This window comes from Xenopus laevis, chromosome 8L (assembly GCF_017654675.1).
Source record: "Xenopus laevis strain J_2021 chromosome 8L, Xenopus_laevis_v10.1, whole genome shotgun sequence".
Taxonomy (NCBI): domain Eukaryota; kingdom Metazoa; phylum Chordata; class Amphibia; order Anura; family Pipidae; genus Xenopus; species Xenopus laevis.
The window spans coordinates 71141759-71167763 of NC_054385.1; the positions used below are offsets into that span (position 1 = coordinate 71141759).

General features: G+C 39.2%; 1 protein-coding gene across 9 annotated transcripts in view; it reads right to left on the reverse strand.

Moving 5' to 3' along the window:
- Window positions 1–26005, reverse strand: part of bicra.L (BRD4 interacting chromatin remodelling complex associated protein L homeolog) — a 49435-nt gene that overhangs the window by 17004 nt on the left and 6426 nt on the right. For 6 of the 9 annotated variants that reach the window (XM_018230263.2, XM_018230262.2, XM_018230269.2 and 3 more), the window contains 4 exons: window positions 7008–7053; window positions 5408–5450; window positions 4909–4974; window positions 2148–4106 (listed from right to left, as the gene is read on the reverse strand). In XM_018230263.2, coding sequence (XP_018085752.1) covers window positions 2148–4106; window positions 4909–4974; window positions 5408–5450; window positions 7008–7053 — 2114 coding nt within the window. Of the gene's footprint in view, window positions 1–2147; window positions 4107–4908; window positions 4975–5407; window positions 5451–7007; window positions 7054–16816; window positions 16968–26005 lie in introns of all 9 variants that reach the window. The other 3 variants (XM_018230266.2, XM_041572949.1, XM_018230265.2) reach the window with 1 other exon arrangement.

Genomic DNA, 26005 nt, shown 5'->3' on the forward strand with positions numbered 1-26005 from the left:
CTGTTCTGACCCTTTGAACATTTAAGGAGTGTGCTGGACTACCATTATACACATCCTTCACAAGTGGGTATAAAATGAGTTCAATGAATAGGGTTGCTGAACATACTTTTTGTTAATAGTTTTAATCATGTAAAATCTATGTTTTTTGTTGAGCTTAACAGGGAAATAAAAGTTACTCCATGTTTGGTCCTTATGAAGTAGAGAATTCCCTGCATAGCCAACTGCTGCTAACAAAACAATCACAAAAACGGGGAAGTTTCACTTGGATTCTTTTTCACTTGAATTTCACTTTTACATATTTACTGAACTCATGTTGAACAAAGGGGTATATTTGTTTGCAACTCCATTATAATAATGCAGTTGGAAGGAGGGGGAAAATTAAGTGCCCTGTGTGACATCATTGGGAATGTGGTCAATTGAACAGGGCAGCTTATAGGCTCTTACAAAAAAAGATACACACAAGTGTATGCTATAAGCTATAACCCCCGGAAAAGCAAAATTTTTATGGAAAACCTGCGGTTATATTGGTCTTTTGATCATGTTTTAGAGCCAACCATTCCAAAAATAAACAGTGTTCCAGTTCAGCACATTGGTAAGGGGCTCTATTTACTGTATTGTAACTATATGGAATATTTTCCACATTGAAAAAAAAATGCTCAACTGGAGCTGGAGCAAATGCCAGACAAGCAATAAGATAATTAGTTTTGGCATATAAGTCAAATTCTGCAGAACGGATACATTTTAAGGTCAATGGCACATGTTATTAAAAGCATTTTGCCACCTGGTTGATTTTTTTTTTATCAACACCTAAAACAATGCCTACTCATAGCATTGCAATTTAAACTTTGGGTGTATTTTTCAAACAAATCATTCCTGGTCTGAAAGAAATAAAAATGTGCTTCCCTTCAATCATTCATACCCTTACTACATTCTCCTGCACTCTCCCACACCACTCTATTGCTTTATGCCTTCCTACATCCATTTAGTTCCCACCCAAACCCTAACTTTACTCTAACCCAGGGCTGTCCAACTGGCGACCCGCGGGCCGTCCCCCTTCTGTGGCCCCCCCACATGCTGTGTCTGTTTACCATATGTAAAATTTAAAAGGTATCACTAGAGATTAACTGGCCCCTGCACTGTTTAAACCTCAAATTCATACTGTGATCCCCTGTATTGTTCACACCTGTGATCCCCCTGCATTGTTCACACTTGTGACACATCTATTGTTTATATCCTAAAGGCCTGTACTGTTCACACCTGAGACCCAGACTGAAATTGCCCACATTGTTCACCTGTTCACACATTCAAAATGCTAATGGGGCACCAGCACTGTGTCACTGTATGTAGTACATATTAGAATTATAGAATTATTCCCTTTCTCCTGCTCTGTTCTGCCTTCCCTCCCTGTGTGTGCCATTCTCTGCTTGCCCAGTACTGCTTGTGTGTGCCATTCTCTGCTTGCCCAGTGCTGCTTGTGTGCGCCATTCTCTGCTTGCCCAGTGCTGCTTGTGTGCGCCATTCTCTGCTTGCCCAGTGCTGCTTGTGTGTGCCATTCTCTGCTTACTCAGTGCTGCTTGTGTGTGCCATTCTCTGCTTACTCAGTGCTGCTTGGATGTGCCAATCTCTGCTTGCCCAGAGCTACCTGTGTGTGCCATTCTCTGCTTGCCCAGTGCTGCTTTGAGTGCCATTCTCTGCTTGCCCTACGATTTCCCTGCAGTGAGCACCAACCATTTGGTTTTTTAGTGTGCTACCATCATAAATGTGGCTATGATCTTAAAAGTTCTTGTGGTAACATGGTGTGGTTTAAAAGGGGGGAGTGGCCAACACTGACTTCCATTATCGGCCCTCCACCAAATAGGCCAGTAAAATTTTGGCCCTCTGTACCACAGAAGTTGGACAGCACTGCTCTAACCCATCTGTCTTCCTCTCACAAAAGAAATTAAATGATATAACCAAAGCTCCATGGGGTCCATGTGAACAATAAGTGAAAATGATCATTCCTGTACCTCCCAATGAAATTTATTAACAACATTTATAGAGGGTACTCTGAACACAAAAAAATATGGCTGTGTAAATGATATAAACCCTTGAAATTTAAAGGAAAAACAAATCAATAAAATAAAGAGCAAAAGAAGGGAGACACTTACCTGCTGCAAAAACATCTGCATGGATTCTGCACTCAGGATAGTACCCGATGGTGTTCCACCGAGAATAATCTTGTCTGGGCTAGTGGCCAAGCTGGGGCTAGGCTGAGACTGGACAGGTATAGTTTGCTGAGGTTGTGTCTGCTGTTGTACATTCAACTGAAGCTGGGGCTGGCCATGAGAAGCCTGCTGTGCAGTTTGGACGGTCAAAATTGAGGCCTGGTCTGCATTGGGTAGGATGCTGGAACCCTGGACAACTTGTTGAGATTGCTGCTGCACAATGCCTGGGCTTTGGCTGCTGCCTCCAGGTGTCTGCTGGATACTAACTGCTTGCCCAAGATTCTCTGACGGATTGAACATTGCAACCTGGTTGGGTAAAGTTACCCCTTGGATGACTGTCTGCCCTGCTTGATTCAAAGATGTGGCGACTGACGCCTGGCTCTGAGTGCTCAAACTCCCAGCCAAAGATACTGGCATTTGAAACAAGGTGGGTTGGCCTACCTGTCCCGCTTGCAGCTGAATTTGCCCTGAAAAGATGTGAGCTGTGCCATGCGCATTCTGGGATGCAAGGACCTGTCCCAAGTTCAACTGGCTTGCAATATTCTGGTTTGTAAGAATTTGGGCAGGCAGTGCTTGGTTGAGGAGCTGCCCCCCTGGGCCCTGGCTGGCAATTATGTGAGCTTGTCCACTAGGATGGGAGGCAGCCAGGATCTGCCCTCCCATGTTGGCCTGGAGGGCAGAAAGTGGTTGGACGGCTGATGCCCCTGCAAGCTGGCCAGGCAGAAGAAATTGATTTTGCCCCTGCAACATAGCTTGGGCATGCTGGGCAGGTATGACAATACTACTGCCTTGGTTTAGAAGATGAACACTCATTGGCTTGCCAAGTGAATGCTGCTGTGAGGGTGGCTGTTTAAACATATTGGTGGGGAGCCCCTGGGGAAAGCTGGACAGCAGCACATTTGGTCCCGGCTTGCCTGTCATAAAAGCCAAGTTCTGCTGAGTCTTTGGCTGCTGCAGTGCAGCCTCTCCCTGAATGGTAAGTGTAGCATTGTTTGGAGTAAAAGGTTTGGGGGATATCTGAAACAGTTTCTGTGGCAGGACTCCAGCAGGTTTTGGCTGAATAGGAGTTGGAGTTCTCTGTATAATAACTGGGCTGTTTAAGCTAGATGTAACTGTGAGGGATTGTGTGCACTGCGCTGCTGAAACACTACCAAACATAGAATTTCCATTAAGAGTTGTGGCCACAGTTGGGATTTTGTTCTGCAAGACTAATCCTGTGTTCTGTGGTGATACTCCACTTGATGTAAGTGTGACTTGCTGTTGTTCTGTGTTTGCCCCTGTCAAATAGCTTCCCACAGGTAAATTAGCAACTTGAGTTGATTGCACCTGCTTGGCAATAATCTGTTGTGCAGGTTGGTTAATGGCCATGACCTGCTGTCCAACAACTTGTATCTGCCCAATGCCAAGTGCCCCACCAGGGCTGCCATTTGGAAGTCCTGGCAGGTTAGAGATTGGCTGAATAGTAACATTGCCAAGGCCGACTTGTTGAAGAAAAGGTTGGACACTGATAGCTTTGTTGACCACATCTCCCCCTACAGACTGTTGCACCAGGGCTTGATGGGTCAGCACTGCTGGCTGCTGCAGCCCAATAAGGTCAGCTCCTCCAGAAAATATCTGGGGGGTTCCATCCGGGGCGGCCTGCACCACCGGCTGTAGGGTGGGGAGCTGAAAGGAGCCCAAGTCCAACTCTGCCTCAGCTTCCAGAGTCTGTTCTGTAATGTTAGCCTCCTGCAGGCTCTGCTGAAGGATGTCACAGGGCTGATCAGCACTAGCAAGACTGGCACTGCCAGCTGAAGGAGACCCAAGAATGTCATCATCCTCCAAAAAGTCTAAATCTACACTTGAAGTGGGAGGGTTAGATTCTGTTGTTAGATGGTTTCCTGGAGCTTCCTGAACATGAAGCTGGAACAAAAAGCAGAAAAATATATTTTTAAAAAGATGCATAAGATTTTCAGTATACTACAGTCACTTTAAACCGATCTAAGAAATGTATCGTGCAGTAAATGTGAAATGTATATGATCTATGCTCTCAACAATTCATGAGGATATCGGGCACTGCAGATTAACTTGTCCATGACCATTTGCCAGCAGCACTAACTGTTATTCAGAGAATACAGTGGGCTACCCCTATGTAAAATATGAATGGTTGAAATAGCAAAACCATCCTGTCAGTGTAAATAAACGGAAGCTGTAAGAGGGATTCAATATGCTTTGAGAACACAGCCATACTTGAGCGAGTTTCTTTGCTAAACATACATTTAAGTGATGCTGCTTCCTCATAGAAGCTGCCTCTATCAGGGTCCTCTTCTAAAATGAAATAGATTTTACAGCTAAATGTGAGCCCATAGGATTTCCTTTCATATATGTAACCAAGTCAATGTTCCCTCTAACTCTTATCTTGGCATAAAAATTCTTTCGTGCGAACATTTTAAACTTCTCTGCATATTTTAAAAAACGGTGTGCTTAAACCAGAATGGATAAAAAATACGTATTTTCACACAAAATTCTTTGTGCGCATCACAATTTGTTGTATGTGCTGACATCAAAATTTGTAGGTGTGCACACAGCTTAGAGGGAACATTGCTTGTAATAATGTGTAAATATGTTAGGTCAGAAACACGTGCATACCTATAATATGATCGAGAACAACGAGCAAATAAGTGCCTATAGTTTTTCTGTCCAGACATATGATAAAATTAATTACCCCAGTGCCCACAAAGAAGGCACTTGCAGCATCTCCTGTGTTATCCAAGAGGTCATCGCCACCAATCTAAAGAGAAGAAAAAATACCTTGATTAAAAATAACTCAGATAAATATTTTCAAGGGGAAAAAAAGCAAATTTAGCAGGTACAGTCTAATGTTAGACTTTAAAGGCATACAATGATTATATAACAACATACATTTCCTTGCACTGTAGTGTAACTGTAAGTTATATGCTCAGTAGCACTGAGATAGCATCACACAATGTGTGATGCTTCATGAAGGGAGGGTTCACCCCCTGAAACGTTGATAAATCAAATTGTGGCTTGAAACAAAATGGCAAAGAGCCTAAATGATATATGTGGTGCCATTCATATTTTTTGTTTACTATAATATCAGATATCCAAAGACATCAATATCTACTATGCAGTAAATTGTCTCATCTAGCTTCATCAACCTTTGAGAATCCACTAGTTTATGTATTTTGCATTCCTTTACACACCTGATCAGGTCCATGTAAGAAGTCATTCAGAGCCTGGGGGTCACTAAAGGAAAAACACGAAAACAATCGTTAAAATCAAAAATTCAGTTTGCTTTTTTGCAACATGTTATATACACGCTAACTAGCATTGCCTTGTCAGCTTGTCTCACATAGCTGTTTTGCTTGTCAGCTCTGACAAATAATTTTTAAACCTGTGTTTAATTCCTTAAAACTTCTGCTGCTAAATCTTTTTCACTGTTAATCTTTCGTATAACCAACAGAGGGCGCTGTGTGATATTGCAGTCACTGTTAATCTTTCATATAAACAACAGAGGGCACTGTGTGATATTGCAGTCACTATTCTTTCATATAACCAACAGAGGGCGCTGTGTGATATTGCAGTCACTGTTATTCTTTCATATAACCAACAGAGGGCACACTGTTATTCTTTCATATAACCAACAGAGGGTGCTGTGTGATATTGCAGTCACTGTTATTCTTTAATATAACCAACAGAGGGCGCTGTGTGATATTGCAGTCACTGTTAATCTTTCATATAACTAACAGAGGGCGCACTGTTATTCTGTCATATAACCAACAGAGGGCGCTGTGTGATTTTGCAGTCACTGTTATTCTTTCATATAACCAACAGAGGGCGCACTGTTATTCTTTCATATAACCAACAGAGGGCATTGTGGGATATTGCAGTCTCTCCCCAAGTGTACTGTTGGTATAGGAATGATTAAAAGTGACTGCAATCTCAGCTACTCGGTCCGGTACCGCTGACCCGAGTAAAAGCCGAGGTAGACTTTTTCAGCACATTTTGGATGCTGAAAAACTCGGCTTATACTCAGGTATATACACGGTAGGTTGGGAGGGGGTTAAGCTGTTAAGTGAAACACTACAAGTTGGCCAGAATGTAATTCTGGTTTACAGTACAGGTATTGGATCTGAATTATAGATATCCCATAGACTCCTTATAATCAAATAATCCCAATTTTTAAAAAATATTTCCTTTTTCTCTGTAATAATAAAACAGTACATTGTACTTGATCCTAATTGGAAGCAAAACCAGCTTATTGGTTTTATTTATATTTACAGGATTTTCTAGTAGACAAGGTATAAAGATCCAAATTAGGGAAAGATCCCTCATCAGGAAAACGCCAGGTCCCGAGCATTTTGGATAACAGGTCCTATACCTGTACAAGGATACACTTACACATCCCTTGCACTTTGGCAGTATCTGACAATGCAAAGAATAGCTGGTTGACAATTTATGTTTATTATGTAGGCAGTGCTATTTACCGAAGTACCTATGGAAGTGTAGCTCCAAAAAATTATATGCATACCCTGGTTGCAAGTGGTCCATTAGTATTGAAGGGTGGCCTGTCTGTGGTTTCAATCTGACATACATGCTAAGACCAAACTGCGCCATAAGAAAAGACCAACAGAGTAATAATGTATAAAGAAATAGTAAGACGGATTTACGGTTATTTGTTTGAAAGCAAGCATCTAATAGGCTGCTCCTGGCCATGCTACCTGGCTCATATTGTAGAGCTTTACTCAGCTTTACTCACAAGCTACATTCTAAATCATGCATCTGTATGAAGGAATTACTCACCATATCACATCTAACAAACACCGGCCATCTTCTTCGTCCATGTCAACTACGAAAAGAGAAAGAGTGGTCACTTAATTTGGTCAAATAAAAACAAACATTACCGATTTCAATGGGGATGGATATCTTAAAGGACCAGTAACATGAAAAAAATTTAATTGTTTTAAAGTAATAAAAATATAATGCAGTGTTGCCCTGCACCAGTAAAACTGGTGTGTTTGCTTGAGAAACTCTATTGTTTATATAAATATGCTGCTGTGTAGCCATGGGGCAGCTATCCAAAGGAGAAAAGGCTCAAGTTACACAGCAGATATCAGATAAGCTATGAAGAACATAATGTTATCTGTTATCCACTATTTATCCTGTGCCATATAGCCTTTTTTCAATTTCCACCATTGCTACATAGCAGCTTGTTTATATGAACTATAGTAGTGTTTCTGAAGCAAACAGATCAGTTTTACCAGTGCAGGGCAGCACTACATGATATTTTCATTACTTTAAAACACTTTCGTGTTTCCAATCCAATAGGATTTTGCAAAATAAGGTGGAAAACCCTTTAAGCTTTCTAAACAATATTGATTAGGGAAACATTTTATACCTGCAAAGGAAACGCAGCAAAGAAAATGTATTTCACCCAGTTGTCCTATATTTGTATTTGCTGCAGAACATCATATTGCTTTTTTGCCATAAAATATTTGTAATACCGTATATACTCGAGTATAAGCCGTCCCGAGTATAAGCCGAGGTAAATAATTTTACCTCCAAAAACTGGGAAAGCTTATTGACTCGAGTATAAGCCTAGGGTGAGCTTCTGGTAAGTTTAAATAAAAAAAATTGAGGGTTTCTGCTCCCATTGGAGGTGCCGGCGTCTCGTTTTTGGATGCCGGTGACCATTCTTGGACGCCGGCGAATATTCTTGGAGACTATTTTTGGACGCTGGCAACTATTCTTGGACGCCGGCGACTATTCTTAGACGCCGGCGACCGTTTTTGCGCTTGACCCGAGTATAAGCCGAGGTAGAGTTTTTCAGCATATTTTGGGGGCTGAAAAACTCGGCTTATACTCGAGTATATACGGTAATCAATTAGACATTACCAAGACTTTGCTCTAAACTTGATATATATTATAGGAAAAATTAAAGGTCCTGACATTCCCTATGTACTAGTAGCATGGTTCACTTCCTTAGGGAAATACAAATGAAACAATTAATAACTAAACAAGTGTTCGTTCATCCAAATGCTGATCAGATCACACTGGCATGTTTTAGATTTTTGCATTGATCACACTGGGATGTTTCAGACTTTTTTTTATTGGGAGTCCTCACTAATAAATTCTTACAAAAGCAAACGTGCGTTTTATATATATATATATATATATATATATATATATATATATATATATATATATATATATATATATATATATATATATATATATATAGTGTATTTATGCATAAATACACATACACTTTGTTTCTATTAGTTTGTCGGCAGACTGCTTGGATACCATCATTAGGAGGACAACAACATCATGCTAATGGCTATCTGGCACAGGCAAGAGCAGCAAGGTGAGAGATGACTTTGTTCTGGAAGCCACAAGATCTGGCAGCATGCCATGTCTGGGCAGAGGCCAGAAGAGGTTCTAGTTACAAGCCAGGAAGATCGCTCTCTCTCTCCGTCATGCAATGTGCAATACATATGTATGGTCTGTGAGCAGGACACCGGAAACACTACATGAAGAAACAAATGCAAGAAGCTTGTAGGAAATGCACAGCAAGATTTTATCAGAAACAAACAGTGGCCCTTTGAAACACAGTGCCTGTGCAGTGTGCGTGTACGCTCTTCCCATACAGCTCTTAATGCAACATACAACATTCATCTTGTTAGTGGTCTCACACGGGAGATTGCATCAAAAAAAGGCCTGTGCTGGCCAAAAATTATTGCCAGGTTATTCCCCTTAAACCAAACATTTAAAACACAAAAGATGCAGTGCTAAAGGCTGGTCGGGTCAGTAGTGTGCTGGTTCCTGTGCAGCCAAGCAGTAACCACGCATCTGAGTTGGACAGTAACCAGCACATGAATAAACATGAGATGATAAAGGGAAAATACCCCTAAGTGTATTTTCTGGATCTTAGTGCAGATAATACACACACTTAACAAAGGATGTTTAATAGACTGTCAGGACTAAATCACAAAACATGAGCATCTAACCAGAGCCCCTGGCACTTACATTTAGTACCACTGGAGAGTAATTTTCTGTAGATCTAAACAAGGTATATTTGTTAGCACCCACTGCTCAAATTGAAAACAGTTTAAATAAGACTCCATTGCTCTGCAAATAAGCCATATCAAACACCCTCTTATAAAGCAAATGGGGTTTTCAGGTATTCTGGTATTTTCCATGTTAAAATGGGAACCCCTTCAGCACCCTGTTCTTCACTTTAGATTACTAACTGTTGTATATGCTCTATCACACACTGAACAAGCCAATAAACAGACAAATTAATGACATCCTGACCAGCAACATACGTTATAGACATGAAGCTTTCAGTTGTATACTACGTTCAGGGGACCTTGGAAGAAATAACCCATAGGAATATCCTTTGTAATTGAACAATGTGGGCTAGACATATCTGAGTGGCGCAAAATAGAGGGAACACCAGCCCTGTGTGGGTCAATATGGGGCAGAACAAGCTCTGCACAAAAGAATTGCCTAGGCCCCGTATTGTGCAATATTTGGCAGTGATAAGGTTACACAGCCAGAGCTCAGAAGCAAACACAAAACACATGTTTCTCCTCCCTCCCCTGCCAGAAAAATCCCAGAGCTGGATTCTTTCCCCTCTCTGTACGTGCCACCACAGCCTGTCTGGTTGCAAATGGACGAAGAGGTAGTAGGAACCCTTTTTCGCCACTTACACAAACACACAGAAAATAGCCACTTACTTTGCCTTCAACAATCACTAATCTTAAAGGGGCAACAAACAAAATAAAATCCAGGACCAGTAAAAAAAAAAAAAAGTGTTTAGAGCCCTGAGTCATTAGTGCAGTGCAATACGGCTACTAGAATGTACCTTATACGCGGCACATGCAGAACCTTGACAGGCAAAGACATACACCCTGTAAGCAAAGACATTCAGTTCCACAAACTGCCTGCTTGTCAAAAGGATATGTAGAGGGAGCAGGCCAGTGCATAGTAAAAGCAGCTAATCCCTGCTACAGAATTGCTTTAGGATTTTCAAGGGAAACTATAAAATATATTTAAATATATTATATATTTTCACTGCTATGTATGAAAATGTAAAAAATTACTCCTTTTGGGTAATTTATTTAACCAATGTATCGAAGGTACTCACACATGAACACCATTGTTGTCTCCTTATAAATTTGGTGGCTTGCTCGTTACCTTCTTTGTTAGACAGTTGCATAAGCCTCTTGCTCACTATAATAAGTTACTGAGTTTTCTGGGTTACCAACTGGGGCATCTGAGGGACCAGGCTGCTGGCTCAACCCAAGATATAGGTATGAATGCTATAGACAATACAAAAGTCAACAAAATGACTCCAGTCTTACATAACTCTATAAAAAGGATTCTATTACAAAAGCTTCCTTTGTAAATTAACCAAACATGCAGAAAACGGCTGAAAAACTACTGACTGATTTAGTGAAGCATTTGACTACACCAAATTTGGCACACAGGCTATACAACCAACACAAATTTTGCACTAACCAGTGTAGAATGCCCAATTGCTGCCCGCAATGGTATAAACACCCTGTTATATTACTGTTTAGATCCCTGCTGTAGACTCACAGTGAATAACTTTTATTGTATATTAATAAACCCCTCACTGGAACAGATCCAACAAAAATAGTGTGCACACTGCACAGGAGAGAATTCTGTATAGAAGTATCAGGTGAAAAGGAAATCTTTTATGACTTATGCCACACTGGGCAGAAAATCGATCTGCTGAAATACCCAGGCCTGGAATCAGCCCCTTCTCTGGCACTAGTCACCTGTCGTGCCTGATCCACATTGTCGGCCCGGGTGCAGGCACAGTTTAACTAGAAATACTGTAATAAGTACAGAGTTGGGGTTTTTCTTTGTTTGGAATGGGTTTTAATTGTTTACATTTTAATATCCAGTTATCAGACTTTAGAATTTAAACTGCCCTCCGGAAGTGAAGACTTAAGATGCCCATACATGCAGAGATCCACTCGTTTTGCGAGGTCTCCCAAGACAGTGGATCTCCCCCAAGTATGCCCAGGTGGACAATATTGGGCTGATCACACTGACTAAAATATGGGCTTTCGTACCGAGGTCCGCATCAACGAATCGATGTCCGATTATTCAACCTGGCTGATTGTCATCAGGCCATTTTTCGGTTAGGGGAAGCACGTCAGAGGATCCCATACACTGCCCAATAGGCTGCTCGTCTGCAGCTTATATTGGCCCATGCATTGGGAGCTTTAATTGGCCCGACAGTAGTTTGGAAGGTAGGATGGAAGATAAAGCCAAGACAGAGTAAAAATTTTATTGGTGACTGACCTACAGCATTACATTTTCAGTTGCAAGCCAAAAAGGCCCCAAACAGGAACCATAAAAAACTACATACAAGTGGCATAGAACAGGTCCATTTATCATATATTTAAAGGTGAACTTCACCTTAAGCCTTCAAATGTTCTGACATTGAGAGTACTTAAGATATAAGGCTCATGAAACCAAGGCTAGTAGCGATATAAAAAAAGATTTATTTTGTTTTTTACCTACAAGCACCACAAGTCAGGGTTACTGAGCAGAGTCAAATTGGGCAGATAGGAGCACTGGCAGCTGAACACTGTATCAATGGGCTCTTTTCTAACTAGTTCCAAATTAAGTGAATACATATTGTCCGTTAATATAGAAAAATGTATTACTTTTACTACTTTTCTAATCCGTTTGGCAAAAGAATTGTTCTAATCGCAATTCCAAAATTACACAAAGATAAACAGTATAAAAAACCTCAGGTCACATCTCAGCATAAACAGGTGTCCATACCACAGCAACTAAAACCAGCACACATATGGAGACAGCCACCTATATAATACTTTTTACTCACTATAAACTCTGTGAACAACTGAACATTCCTTATCGGTGTGCTGCTACTGATATAAAGTGATAGACATTCATTAGAAGAAAGGGAAGTTTGGTTTTTATAACCCAGCTGTAAGAATCTAAAATACACAAACACCATCCTCTCAAATTCCAGCCCAGTCCCTGTCCTGTACTCACACTGAATCAGCTTTATTGTGCATTAATAACCATAAGCATGGAACAGATCCAACAGAGGTAGCGTGTACTGCACACACAGGGGTGGCTGTTATATAACCTACTCTTCCACGCATATAATAAATGTCTCATACTGGTCAAGAAAAATTGTATGTAGGGCACATTCATACTACATTCTCATTCTGTAACCACTGTTAAGGTATTTAAAGTTCAGTCCTAATATTGTAAAGTGCTGTGTGCAATAAACACAGGAAGAAAAGCAAAACACATTTCTTATAGTGGTGGTAATGACAGGTCTAAAAAGCTATTTAATTCAGTAGTCTGTACAAGAAATGTTTTAATGTTTCATAAGTATACATCATTGGAACGGAGTAATCTTAACTGCATCTGTGAATCACAAACACCTATGGCACATGACCCTATTCTCCACTGGCATCTTTCAGCCATCGGATAAGTGCTTGATAATAGCCTGTCATTCCAATCAATGGGATTCACCAGACACTAGCAGTCACAGGTGAATTTTGGCCAGAAAACAAATATACCATTATAAGTAAACCTTTTTTTTCTTATATTATTATGGGAACTATTTAGTGCTGTGATCACCAACCAGTGGCTCAAGAGCTAGATGTGCTCACCAACAGTTGATATTGCTCCCAGTGGCCTCAAAGCAGGTACATATTATTGAATTCCAGGCTAGGTGCAGTGCAAAGTATTCTGTGGGATTCTAGATCTACTTTCTGACCTAAAGAAGAAAACCCTGAAAAACCCTAATTTGTTTCTTGCCTGAGGGTGGTATATTTTTGAGGTGGTGGGGGTTAAGGGCTTTCTCACATCTAGGTACTGATAAATAAACATAAAGCTCATTTGCATTACTGGAAGTGCCAATTAGTTTATAAACAGTCTACTAAAAGTTGGAAAGTGAAAGCAAAGCCCTGACTGGTTGAATATAGCAGCTGGGATTTAAGACCTATGTTTGTAGAAGTCATTCAAACCAAATCTTGGTCAGGAGACCAAGGCAAGGGTCGTTTCAGACATAACTGATGGAAATACCCTTTAGGCAAGGGCCAGACGATCATTACAAAAGCAGATTCTCCGCAGATGGAGAATCCACTGCCCTTTTTCTTTCATACTGTGGGCGGATTTCAGAGCGAAATGTAAAATGAATGACATGTTTTCGAGCAGAAACAATGCTTCCTGGTGCAAGCAGAGCTGGTAAAAGCTGGTAAAAGATATGGAAAATCTGGGTCCTTCAAGCTGACAAGAGGGCACCAATTCCGATTAGAAGAAAAGAGGTTCCATCTAAATATTTGGAAGCGATTTTTTACAGTGAGAGCTGCGATGTGGAATTCTCTCACTGTATCAGTCGTACTGGCTGATACATTAGATAGCTTTAAGAAGGGGTTGGAGGGCTTTTAGCAAGTCAGAGAATACAGGGTTATGAAAGATAGCTCATAGTACAAGTTAATCCAGAGACTGACTGTTCCATCTTGGAGTTAGGAAGGAATATTTCCCCCTCTGAGGCAAATTGGAGAGGCTACAATGGGGGTTTTGCCTTCCACTGGGTCAACTAGCAGTTATAGACTTAAAGGGTTGAACTTGCTGGACGTGTCTTTTTTCAACCTAACTTACTATGTTACCCGGAAGCATAGTTTGCACAGGGGTGCAGGCAGAAGCGGCAGACTTTGGCAAAAAACAGCAAGAGTTCACATTTCACAGCCAATATCCACCGCATCTGGCTGCACCAAAGCAAAGACTATGCTTCCAGGGGCATATCAACCAGAACAGCAGCAATGGAGAACTGGAGAAATACAGGCCGAGATCCAACTAGTGTGGCCCTAGCCTTAACCAAAGTGCCAGTTTCTCAGAACTGCACAGAGGAAATAATGTTGAATTTCTGCCAGCAACACAATATAACTTTGTCAGCAACGACACAACCAATGCTTGTATACACCACAGAAGATGACAGACATATCCCATACAATAATGAATGTACCCAAGTGCAAGATGCACTGAAAACCTGATGGTTCACCTTCAAACAACTAGTTGTTTTTAGATAGATCAATAGAAATAAAGACTTTTTCCATTGACTTTCTATTTACTATGAGTGACTGTTTTTCTAATATTGAAGTGTAAAGTGTCATTTTTCACCTTCTGAAGCAGCTCTGGGAGGAGGGTTTGTCGATCCTGTAAATTGTTCTAAATGGATACATTTAGTTTTGTCCTTGCGGAGCAGAATCTCTGGGTTCAATTACAGGCAGCTGTTAGAACTGATACAATAGTTGCTAATACTCCAGAAATGCTGCTGAGAAATGTATCAACTAAATGTTGCAAAATTATAACAGTTTAGAGCAGGGATCCCCAACCAGTAGTTTGCGAGCAACATGTTGCTCTCCAACCCCTTGGATGTTACTCCCAATTGCCTCAAAGCAGGTGCTTATTTTTGAATTCCTGGCTTGAAGGCAAGTTTTAGCTGCAAAAAAAAAAAAACAGGTGTACTACCAAACAGAGCCTCAGTGTAGGTTGACAATCCACAGAGGGGCTACCAAATGGCCAATCACAGCCCTTATTTGGCACCCCAGGAACATTTTTCATGCTAGTGTTGCTCCCCCACTTCTTTTACTTCTGAATGTTGCTTGCAGGTTCTAAAGGTTGGGGATCCCAGGTTTAAAGTCTGCACCTAAATTACTGAGCTGCCAGACTGAGACACGAACAATCAATTTAAAACTTAGATTTGTAAAAAAACAGTTAAAAATAAATAATTGAAAAAAGTCTTTATTTCTGGGGAACGATCTAAAAACAACTGAATTGAAAAAAGTGTTTGGAAGCTGAACAACCCCTTTAAGAAACAGCCTCAAACATCAATGCCACAAGGACAAACCGCAGGCTGCTGTTTAGATACATTTTTAAGAAAGTGGTCATTTAAACTGGATTAATTGCATAATTAGGTGTTAACAGAAACAGCCTTGCTTAAGGCTGCTCTCGAGGAACCCTGAGCTCATCTTATCCAAACATCCACTCATACATTACAAACAAGCTTTATTCTGAGTGTCAATATCAGCACACACGCCTTTAGGGCAAAGGCTAAATCCACATAACCAACACATATACCTTATAGGCTGTCACAATTCTAACAGCACACAAAAAACACATGGTGGGTAGGACAGTAAAAAGGTATGGGAACTCTTTATCAGAAAACTTGATATTCAGAAAACTCTGAATTAAAGGAACAATATTTCATACAGAGTTCATTTTAAGCAAACAATTCTCTTTTTTTTTTTTTTTTAAATTAATTTCTCATTTGATCCTAACTTAGCTGCATAAATCCACACTGCTGGCAAAACTATCCCAATGGTTTATTTAATGTTTACAAATTTCTTTTGTAAATTAAAAGGTATGGTGATCCAAATTATGGAAAACCTCTTATCTTGAAATCACCAGGTCTCAAGAATTCCAGATAATAGACCCCACATTGGTACCAGCTACTACTATCAGTGAGACAAGCTGTAATGGGAAATAGGGCAGCACATTAAAAAAAAAGTGCCTGACAAAATGTGAGGAAATGAAAAGGTTTACAAAAGTTCAATAAATGCTATTTTATTGCTACATTTGCTACAGTTAGTACACGGATACTTCCATCTTCTAACTGCATGAAACACAAACCTAAATAAGCATTATAACAGCTTTATAAAAAATAATAAAAAAAAAGTAAATAAATAATCCCCACCTCTCGGCTAGGTACGGACATAGCACCCACTGTGGGTGGGGGGTGAAAATACTGGCACTAACAGCGTCAGGACCAGTTTTGCCTTAAGCTTTTGCACACGAGGTAACCCCATTTTTTTTTTTTTACAGCCTAGCAGACACAAACTACAGAGCAGAAAGAAGCAATATATGGTTGTCTGCTATTTGGATCACAGCATACTGAACCAGGCAGCACATAGGTAGAAGGGTTGTGGCCCTAAGTTTGATTTCAGCCTGGACACTACAAGGAATCTATATTTTCTCCTTTTGTGCATATGGGTTTCTTCCAGGTACTAAGGTTTCCTCTGACCCTCAAAAATCATACAGACAGGTTAGGGCTATGTCAGAAAGCCAAAAATTACTTTTCCTAGTGAACAATGTAAATCAATACAAGGCAATATACTTACATTTCGAGATAACTGAAATATGGGTATGGCGGCATTTTGTCATTGCCAGTTTGATAGGGTACTTAGATTTATGCTCCACTAAGATGGCAAGGGTGTAGAAGTGATTATTTTTTTGTGATGGTTTCTAAGATAAGGGAAAGTGGTTAAAACTTAGCACTAGCTTTTTTTTTTTCCAGCACACAACTTGGGTTTTTACATCTGGTTCCTTTCTATACATACTGTTAATAAAACACTTGATCATATCCTGTCTGGCTGAAATCTAACCTGGTGCTTGAGCCCTTAAATTAAATCACGTAACTTTACATGATGAAATGTAAAAATCCTGCTTTGTTCCCATAACAGTGGAATATTAAGCAATTACTTTCTTCTTTTTACATTTAGGTTATTTAAGGTTACACTCACTTTTTGTGCTTGATTGGATGAGAGGATTTCCTGTTAATCACATGATTTGTGTCAGCTTCTTCCTGATCAATAGCCAGTAGGTCTTATGGAAACTGGACTATCTGGAATGACCCAGTAATTCTACCGTTACTTCAACGCGGTAAAATAATGCCTGTAGAAAGCAATTAGCAGATCAGCACATTTACTATAGAGCAAAGATATGATAGTAAAGACAACATTGCCTTTTTCAGTGATGTGCTTGATTGCTGTTCTATAACTATGATGCTGTATGCTATACCTGAATATTTCTTGAGTTTCAAGTTCATTATGATCTCAAAATGATGCCTTTAGAAAATGGGAAGATGTCAGCAGGGAAAGCCATTTTAATAAAAATGGTGATTAAATAAAGCCTGTGTCGTACTGCTCTAAAGTTGGTCATATATGCCCAGCTTTGGTCTGACAACTTGAGCAGATTTATATGGCCAGATAGGCAGAGAGCAAATCTGCCAAACAAATGTTTTATACAAATGTTAATCTGTCCAAATTAAAAATAATATCTGCCAATTAATCTAGTTAGTGGGTATTAGGGTACATTGAAGGGCCAACCAGTGTAATGAAGGCGCAAAAATTATTTTCCGAACCGAAAACAAAGGAGTTTTAGGGAATTATAAGTAACTACTGTGGTTAATAAGCCTTAAACTACATATCTTTTTGTATTTTTGAAGCAATTTTGATCAGAGGCACCACTAACTCATTGGATTACTGCCACTGATACAATTCTGGCAATGCCACTGGGCGCCTGCCATAATACATAATTAGATGTGATCCGAGTCATTTTGATACCAGATGCATGCCACTGGATTAAACTAGCATTAAAAAGGTAAAAAAAAACAAAAACAAAGTAATATATATATATATATATATATATATATATATATATATATATATATATATATATATATATATATATATATATATATATATATATATATATATATATATATATATATATATATATATAACAAACAGGGGAAAGTTGTGCTCACCACTAGTTTTTAAAATCATTAGGCGGGGGTGCAATGAGGCTGTGACCACAAAAAACATATAGACAAATACAAGATTCCTCTGCACTCAACCCATTATCAATATATTTAAGACAGATGAAAATTGAGCATAGGACTGGCCAGATATGGGATGACTTTGACATAGTTGGCCAGCTTAAATATATTGCAATATATGGACAAACAATCCCTGTTTTGTTTAAAGGGTAAGGCATTTTTCAGTAGCAGTATGCACAAAATGTCGCTGTCTTAAATATATTGATAATGGGTTGAGTGCAGAGGAATCTTGTATTTGTCTATATGTTTTTTGTGGTCACAGCCTCATATATATATAGATATATATATATCCAGCGAATAAGATCCAAAGTGCCTTATTAGGGTTAAACCTGCCTTAAATACATAGACTGGCAGGAAGACAGCTAACGAATCTCTGAAGTCAGTATCATCACTACTAAGTGACTACACTAATGGCTAAATGTAAAATACAAGCAATGCATATATCGCATGCTACTTCTACATATTCAGAACTTTTATAAAATCCTAGTTAAAACATTCAATCTGAACTAAAAATAAAAACAAGATACAATGTAATATTACAGTTATCAATAATGGCAATAAACAATGTTGTTTATATTACTATAGTATCATTCTTTGAGTCATGTTTAGAACATTTAAAAAGCATGCATAAGGGGAATCTAAGTGGTAACCTTTGCCCATAAGGGTAAGGGCACACTTTAAGATTTGGGGAGATTTAGCCTCCTAGCAACAAATCGACTCTTCTTTTGATGACAACTTTCCCCGAAAAGCTTTCCCATTGACTAGAATCTAAATAGCAGACGGGATGGCACTCGGATCGATTCATTTTCTGAAGTTGCCCTAAGTTGCAGTTTGAAAAAAACATTTTTTTCTCATGAAAGAATCCCTTAAATGTTTAAATGACTTTTAGCAGACTAATGGGGATCAAAATAGTATTGAGGTCCATTATCCAGAAAACCCCAGGTGGCATACAGTCTGGATAATAGATCCTATACATGTATTGGTCTGGCTGTATATATTCTCTGCATTCCTGGCTCCAAAAACTATAGTGAAAGCAATGCTGAGACCCAACTCCTGTTTTAAAAGTCAGACCCATGAGAACAAATATTGTTAAAACCAGTTTTCATTTGATGCAGACAATGGTATTCAAATACAGCTTGGTACAGGTATGGAACCTGTTATCCAGAAAGCGTGGGACCTGGGTTTTCTGGATAGAGGATCTTTCTGTAATAAGGATCTTCATACCTTAAAGGTGGCCATACACAGGCAGATAAAGCTGGCAATATTGGTCCTTTAGACCAATTTGGAAATTTATTTGCCCGTATATGGGTGCTTCAGACGGGTCTTACTGAAACATAAACAATTAAATCTCTCATGACCAGACAAAGGCAAAATAAGAAAGACAAAATCCATAAAAACTAAATGCCATGTGGAAGGTTTATCAGAATGGATTATGTTATAAGGTTTATTTAAACTATTCCTTTTAAAACCTCTTACAATGTTCAGCCTCCAAGGCACAATATAGCCCTTTATCCTTGTACACAAATGAACTGTACAGTGAAAAAAAATTCTCTAACATGTACATACCTCACACTTATTACTTGGATTTATGGAACAGGTATTAGATCAATTATCCAGAAACTCATTTTCAAGAAAGCTCCAAATTAGGGGAAGTAATCACCCATACACTCCATTTTAAATATATTAAATTTTAAAGGAGACATATAGGATAAATGAAACAACCCTAATTTTGTAGGCAGTTATGAGTTATATATGGTGTTGCTTTTACATGATGCTAAAAAGTAATCTTTAAAAATAGCCCCTTTTTTGCAGCTCCATATACATGTTCTATGGTCCCTGTCTGTGTTTGAAATGAAGGATGGGCTTGTCCTAACGGTACCTGCCAAAAGCACAGTAGGAGGGGGACAGCCAATCACAGCCCTGCAGTCACACAAGCACAGACATACTTCAGTTCCCCATCTGGTCCTGCTAGCTGTTGATTGGTTCCTGTCCTACAGTACAGTGAGCTGAGAGCCGCCGGCTGTCCTGCACAGCCTGGGAATTCAGGGAGCAGGAAGTGAAAGAGAAGGGAGGGACTAGTAGGATTTTTGAAGAAATATTCAATAAATCAGCCCAAAACACTACTTTTATAAGCACAATTCTTCTATGTTTAAAGGAGTATAACACACTGGTACGTTCTTATTTTTTTCACAAAATGTCTTCTTTAAAAATTATTTCCTTGTAATAATAAAACAGTATTTCGTCCTAGATCCCAATTAAAATATAATTAATCCTAACTGGAGACAAAACAACCCTACTGGGTATGATGATCCAAATTACAGAAAGACCCCTTATGCAGAAACCTCCAGGTCTCATACCTGTTCTTGTATTTTAGGCAGGGCAAACCTGGCAGCTGCAGCTGGCAATCTAACTGAACAGTGGGGATCAACACAGTCAACCAACATCTTTCAGACACTTCCTGAAGCAGTGTGTCTCTGTGAAATGGGCACAGGATATCATATTCTATATATTTATTTTGAAAAGAAAACATAAGCCTTCGCAAATAAAATCAAAGAAATCAAACTGACTGCTCCATCAGGAATGACAGTCCTAACATGGCCTTCCACTGCTGTAAAGCTGGCCTGGGGTAACAGAAAAAAAAGCACATTTCTACATATAAACATTTTAACGAGAAATATACGCCATGACAAGTTAAAAATCAAGAATTGGCAGCATCTAGCTAATAATCATAATGGCAGTAGGACAGTATTATAAAATTGGCAAAATGGACCCACCATTGCCTCCAGAAAGACTGCAGACAGCAAATTTCAAATACTGATGATTATTCTGTAAAATACTGATTGCTATTACTGCACTAATAAAATATATATTTGTCTCCAAAATTATACATCACAATTGTTAGCACAATTAGGGGACACCAGAATTTCTGCGGTTTGCCAAGAGGACAATTTCTGAAACCTTGCAGTCCTAACAGCTTCCCAAACCCCAGAATAGTTTAAGATGTGGCATGTTTCACAAACTCTCCGGACAGTGGCACTTGCAGTCTGTAAAAACTGTCTAATGAGCGTCTACCCTCCCCCACCACACACGCTGACCCACCCACCGAGGGGGAAGCTCACAGAAAATAAGGGAAAGGGGGAGGATGGGGTGCCGAATATGAACAATCAGTGCGAGGAAAGAAACACACCCAGGAGAAGCAAATTTGAAATGGAGCATCTCCCTTTAAAAAAAAAAAATTTGTAAATAAATAAATATATATGTTGTAAATTGATACAATTAAAAATATATGTTAAAAAATATATATATATATTTCTATATTTCTATATATAAAAAAAAATAAAAACTAGAGCCGAAACGTTAAAAATTAATTTGTTAAATTTGACACTATACTTTCTTCCTGATTATAATACTATTGTTTTGAACCAGCACACAGGCAATGAATTTTTTGTCATGTGCACCAGTTCCAAATTGTCTGATCTGTGAGTTTAACACAATCTCAACCAGACTGGTCATATAGGTATGGGACCTGTTATCCAGAATGCTTGGGAACTGGAGTTTTCAAGATAAAGGATCTTTCCATAATTTGGATTTTCATAGCTCAAGTCTACTAGAAAATCATATTACCCAATAGGCTTATTTTGCTTCCAATAAGGATTAATTATATCTTATCTCTCAATTATATCTTAGTTTTTCTTATTCAGACTTGTACTGCTCATGTTCATCATTCTGGATCAGACACAGACTGTAAGAAGTCTGAACATACTGCACCTTTTATCGTATCCCTCCACTCACATGGTCACTTGCATCCCAATCCTCGACATCTCTGAAAACAATTCAAAATGATTTCCTGCTTTGGAAGCTGAGATCTGCCAGCAGAGTAATGCTTGTGTATATTATCAGCCATAAGGTAAGTCAGTCAGCTAGTATACAAGTCTCCCAGCATCCCAAGACTGCACTACAGTGATCAGTTGCTGTTAGAATGAAGCACACACACCGTAGCACTGCACTTACATGTGCATAACATCTCACCTACGCTATCGGCTGCTTTTATACTTTTTTTTTTTGCATTAATGGATGGTAGTGATTAGAGGCAGACAAAAACATATACAGTTGTAGGATAAAAGCAATACTTAAACCAAAGAGGAAAGGATACAGCGAACACATCTATTCTTCATCTGTGTATTAAACATCTGAATGACTAATGTTAAGTCCCTAAACAGCAGGGCAGAATGTCTATAACACACATATGTATGCATGATCCAAACAGGATTACTAAGGGATTCTGGGACTTTACACCGCCTTTTGTACGGACGATAGTCCTTCATTCAGGATTTCCTCGTGTGAATATTTTTTTTAGCAGCAACAAAAGAGCAGGGCTGGGGGGTGAGTAAGCATTTAAGAAAAAGCATACTGAAAACGGTTAATAGCATCAGTTGAAGAGAACATAAGGTAGTCGGTATGCATTGCTGGTGACTGACAAGGAACAATAAAGCCTTGCATACAGACACTGGCGAGCAGCTTTACTTTATCAGGCCCACGTAACAAAATCAGATAGTAACACTGATGCTACAATGACAAAAGCAACTGCTCTGCTAAGGAAAATAACAAGAGTACATATGCACATTATCTTCTGTCTGAAGGAAATAATGTCAGTGTGCAGCAACCACATGAACCAATAGCACCCTTCCCTGTTTCTCAGTTTAATAAACTGCAAGCCACAATTCACAACTGCTATATCACTGAAAACAAGGCACAACTGGTTGTCATAGCCATCAGTGAAAATTACAAGCCAGTTAACTGCAATTCTGAGAATGAATAGGCTGCTTTGATAGGATGGGGGGGGGGCAATATGGCATCTGAAACGTATTGCTGTATAAGGTGCTGGCACAAGAAACAGAAAACTGTGCAAGTGTGTAAATCCCTCACCCAGAGAATATCAGCTAGAGTCTATGTGGGCACTTGTTGGCAATCCTGGTAGCATTCTGGTAGGGGAGCCATGAGTTCTCGCAGATAAGTGGGCCCCATTGCCTGCAACAGTGATTGCAGGAAAGCATTTTTGCAACCACTTGTCACTTGGAAACATAAACCCTGCTGGTATTGCCATGTTACCCTTTGCCCCAAATGACTTGTTTTTTTTAAATTAACCTTGTGTTTTGGTGTCGGTCCAAACACAGTCCGAATATAAAAAATATAATGGAACTCTAAAACCTAGATGCAGAAAAGAACAAAATAAGTGCCATATTTTTTTAAACATTCTGATATCTGATATTATCAAATTATTTGAGGTAAAAAAACATATACAGTAGCTCACCTACAGCTTTCTGTAAGCTCTGGGTACAATACACCAATGAACTGACAATACCAAGTGTTCTGCAGAACAGACTTCTATGGAGCAGAGCCCACATGACCTAGAATACAGCTACATGACAAAAAGCGAGTAAAGGGAGCCTGTCATCGGAAAACATGGGTTTTTTTTCAAAACGCATCAGTTAATAGTGCTACTCCAGCAGAATTCTGCACTGAAATCCATTTCTCAAAAGAGCAAACCGATTTTTTTTATATTCAATTTTGAAATCTCACATGGGGCTAGACATTTTGTCAATTTCCCAGCTGCCCCCAGTCATGTGACTTGTGCCTGCACTTTAGGAGAGAAATGCTTTCTGGCAGGCTGCTGTTTTCCCTTCTCAATGTAACTGAATGTGTCTCAGTGGGACATGGGTTTTTACTATTGAGTGCTGTTCTTAGATCTACCAGGCAGCTGTTATCTTGTGTTAGGGAGCTGCTATCTGGTTACCTTCCAATTGTTCTGTTGTTAGGCTGCTGGGGGGGAGGGGTGATATCACTCCAACTTGCAGTACAGCAGTAAAGAGTGACTATCAGAGCACAAGTCACATGACTGGTGGCAGCTGGGAAATTGACAATATGTCTAGCCCCATGTCAGATTTCAAAATTGAATATAAAAAAAATCTGTTTGCTCTTTTGAGAAATGGATTTCAGTGCAGAATTCTGCTGGAGCAGCACTATTATTCATTTTGAAAAAAATATTTTTTCCCATGACAGTATCCCTTTAAGGTAAACCACTGGTATTACCTTACCTGTGTCACTGACTTACTATGAAAAAAGCAATTTTTAGTTTCTCTGAGGCTTTATTCAGGCCAACCACAAGCACAGAGGTGCACTATATTTGTGTGGTTAATTTCCATGTGTTACTTATAACCACAAGCCACTAGAAACTGCCAATATTATTGTATAAACATACACAAAGTATCCACCAATACATAAAATCTATAATCTGGTCCTTTGTACACAACACTAACCATATTTCTGTGCAAAACACCATGACTGGCAATGGCAGTGTGTACAAACATATCAAAATGTTGTCAATCCAGCTGCAGAGGATACAAGAGTTCACTTTCCCCAAACTGATGTTCACTTTCCCCAAACCAGTTATCCCACAGGCCAAAACACTCAGTTACAGAGAAACTCTATGGCTACTAGTCTTAATTATCAGATGTGAAGTGGAAGGGAGTTGCTACCCCTGTGAATTTTCCTCATATGTGCATTTTGGAGGTATAGTACATACTATTTTCTTTACAGACTAACCAACTGCACAGACAATACGATAAATGTGCCCCAAAAGCACCACCTTAAATATGATTACCGTCAATAGTGTGTGGAAGGTTCGAGGTCAGGCAGGCCTTTAGGCTGGCACCATACATGGGCAGCTTAGATCAGCCCGTGTATGGACACCTTTTTGTTGTAATTTACTATCACCACTTTTTTTTAAAGCTATTTATACACTAGCCTACATATACACACAAAATCATTACATTGTCTGGTGCGCAGTATTTCAAAATCAGAAGGAAACCAACAGTTTATTTAAAAAAAAAAAAAAAGTATGAATTTAAATGCAGAGCCATAGGTTGAAACCGTATTTACAGCTAGCTCAGTTTGGAGATCTGGTTTAGGGTCTAGTTTCTCTGAGTCATACGGTTATGCAGAACAACACTACAGGCTCATGATTAACAATGATGCTTCTGGCAGCCACATTTGTTATCAGATAGACTGATGAGAGATATATATATATATATATATATATACATACACACACATACATCTAATATATAGATATCTGCGCATCTGCTCCTTGTGAACACACAACTTCCCTTTCTGAAAGCAATCCATATGCATGAAATGAAAGCACTCTTCTCCTACAAAAAAAGATAACCATACTCTTATCCTTAGCTTTCATCTTATGTATTGGATTGCCCTAATCTACTGGAATCTAACAACAAACTAACCTCTACAACCCACAATGAAGAATAAAGTCAGCACTACAAGCAGCTTTTCTTCTGTGAAACGGTCACTGAGAGAAATGACGTTTTAATCTCTATTGCGGTTGCCTGCAGCCTCTTGCATCAAGCCAAACTAACCAGTCCTGAGGATCACCTGCTGACAAGCCCCCAGTGAGCCTTCAACTACTCAAATGCTATTTTTACTTCTTTAGGCCTAGGTGACCAAGTCTCCAAGAAGGCCTTATCTAATGTTGTCAGTGTCAGTCAAGTGAAACCCCTGCAATGTCACAGCCAAGTATACTTAATTTGATGTTGAGCGGTGTCCATGGTGCAGATATAAATACAGATATCTCAAGCACACCTTCCTTACAAAAGAAGACTATAGCCACATATGCACATAAGCCGTACTGGATTGTGTACCTGCAAAAATCATAATCATGAAATGATGCAAATAAGTACTATTTATGTATGTTGTATACAGTACAATGATTTTTCAGTCAAAATAAATTTGATCTATTCTTCAAATATGCTCCTATGTTAAAATATTGCACCAATGTGAAGTAAATAAAATTGCAACCCTATGCTGGCACAGTGACCTCCATGAGACCAAAAACACACATTCTGCTCTGGTGATAAACCAATAACACAGGCATGTGGGCACATATTATGAAGCAGCGTAAGTATCTCTTAGCACTGAAATAGCATAAAACTGAACAATGAAACAAATAGGCTTTCTTCTCTATTGTCTTATTTAATTACTACCAGGTAGTGTAGTGCTTGTTTAAATATTGCACCTA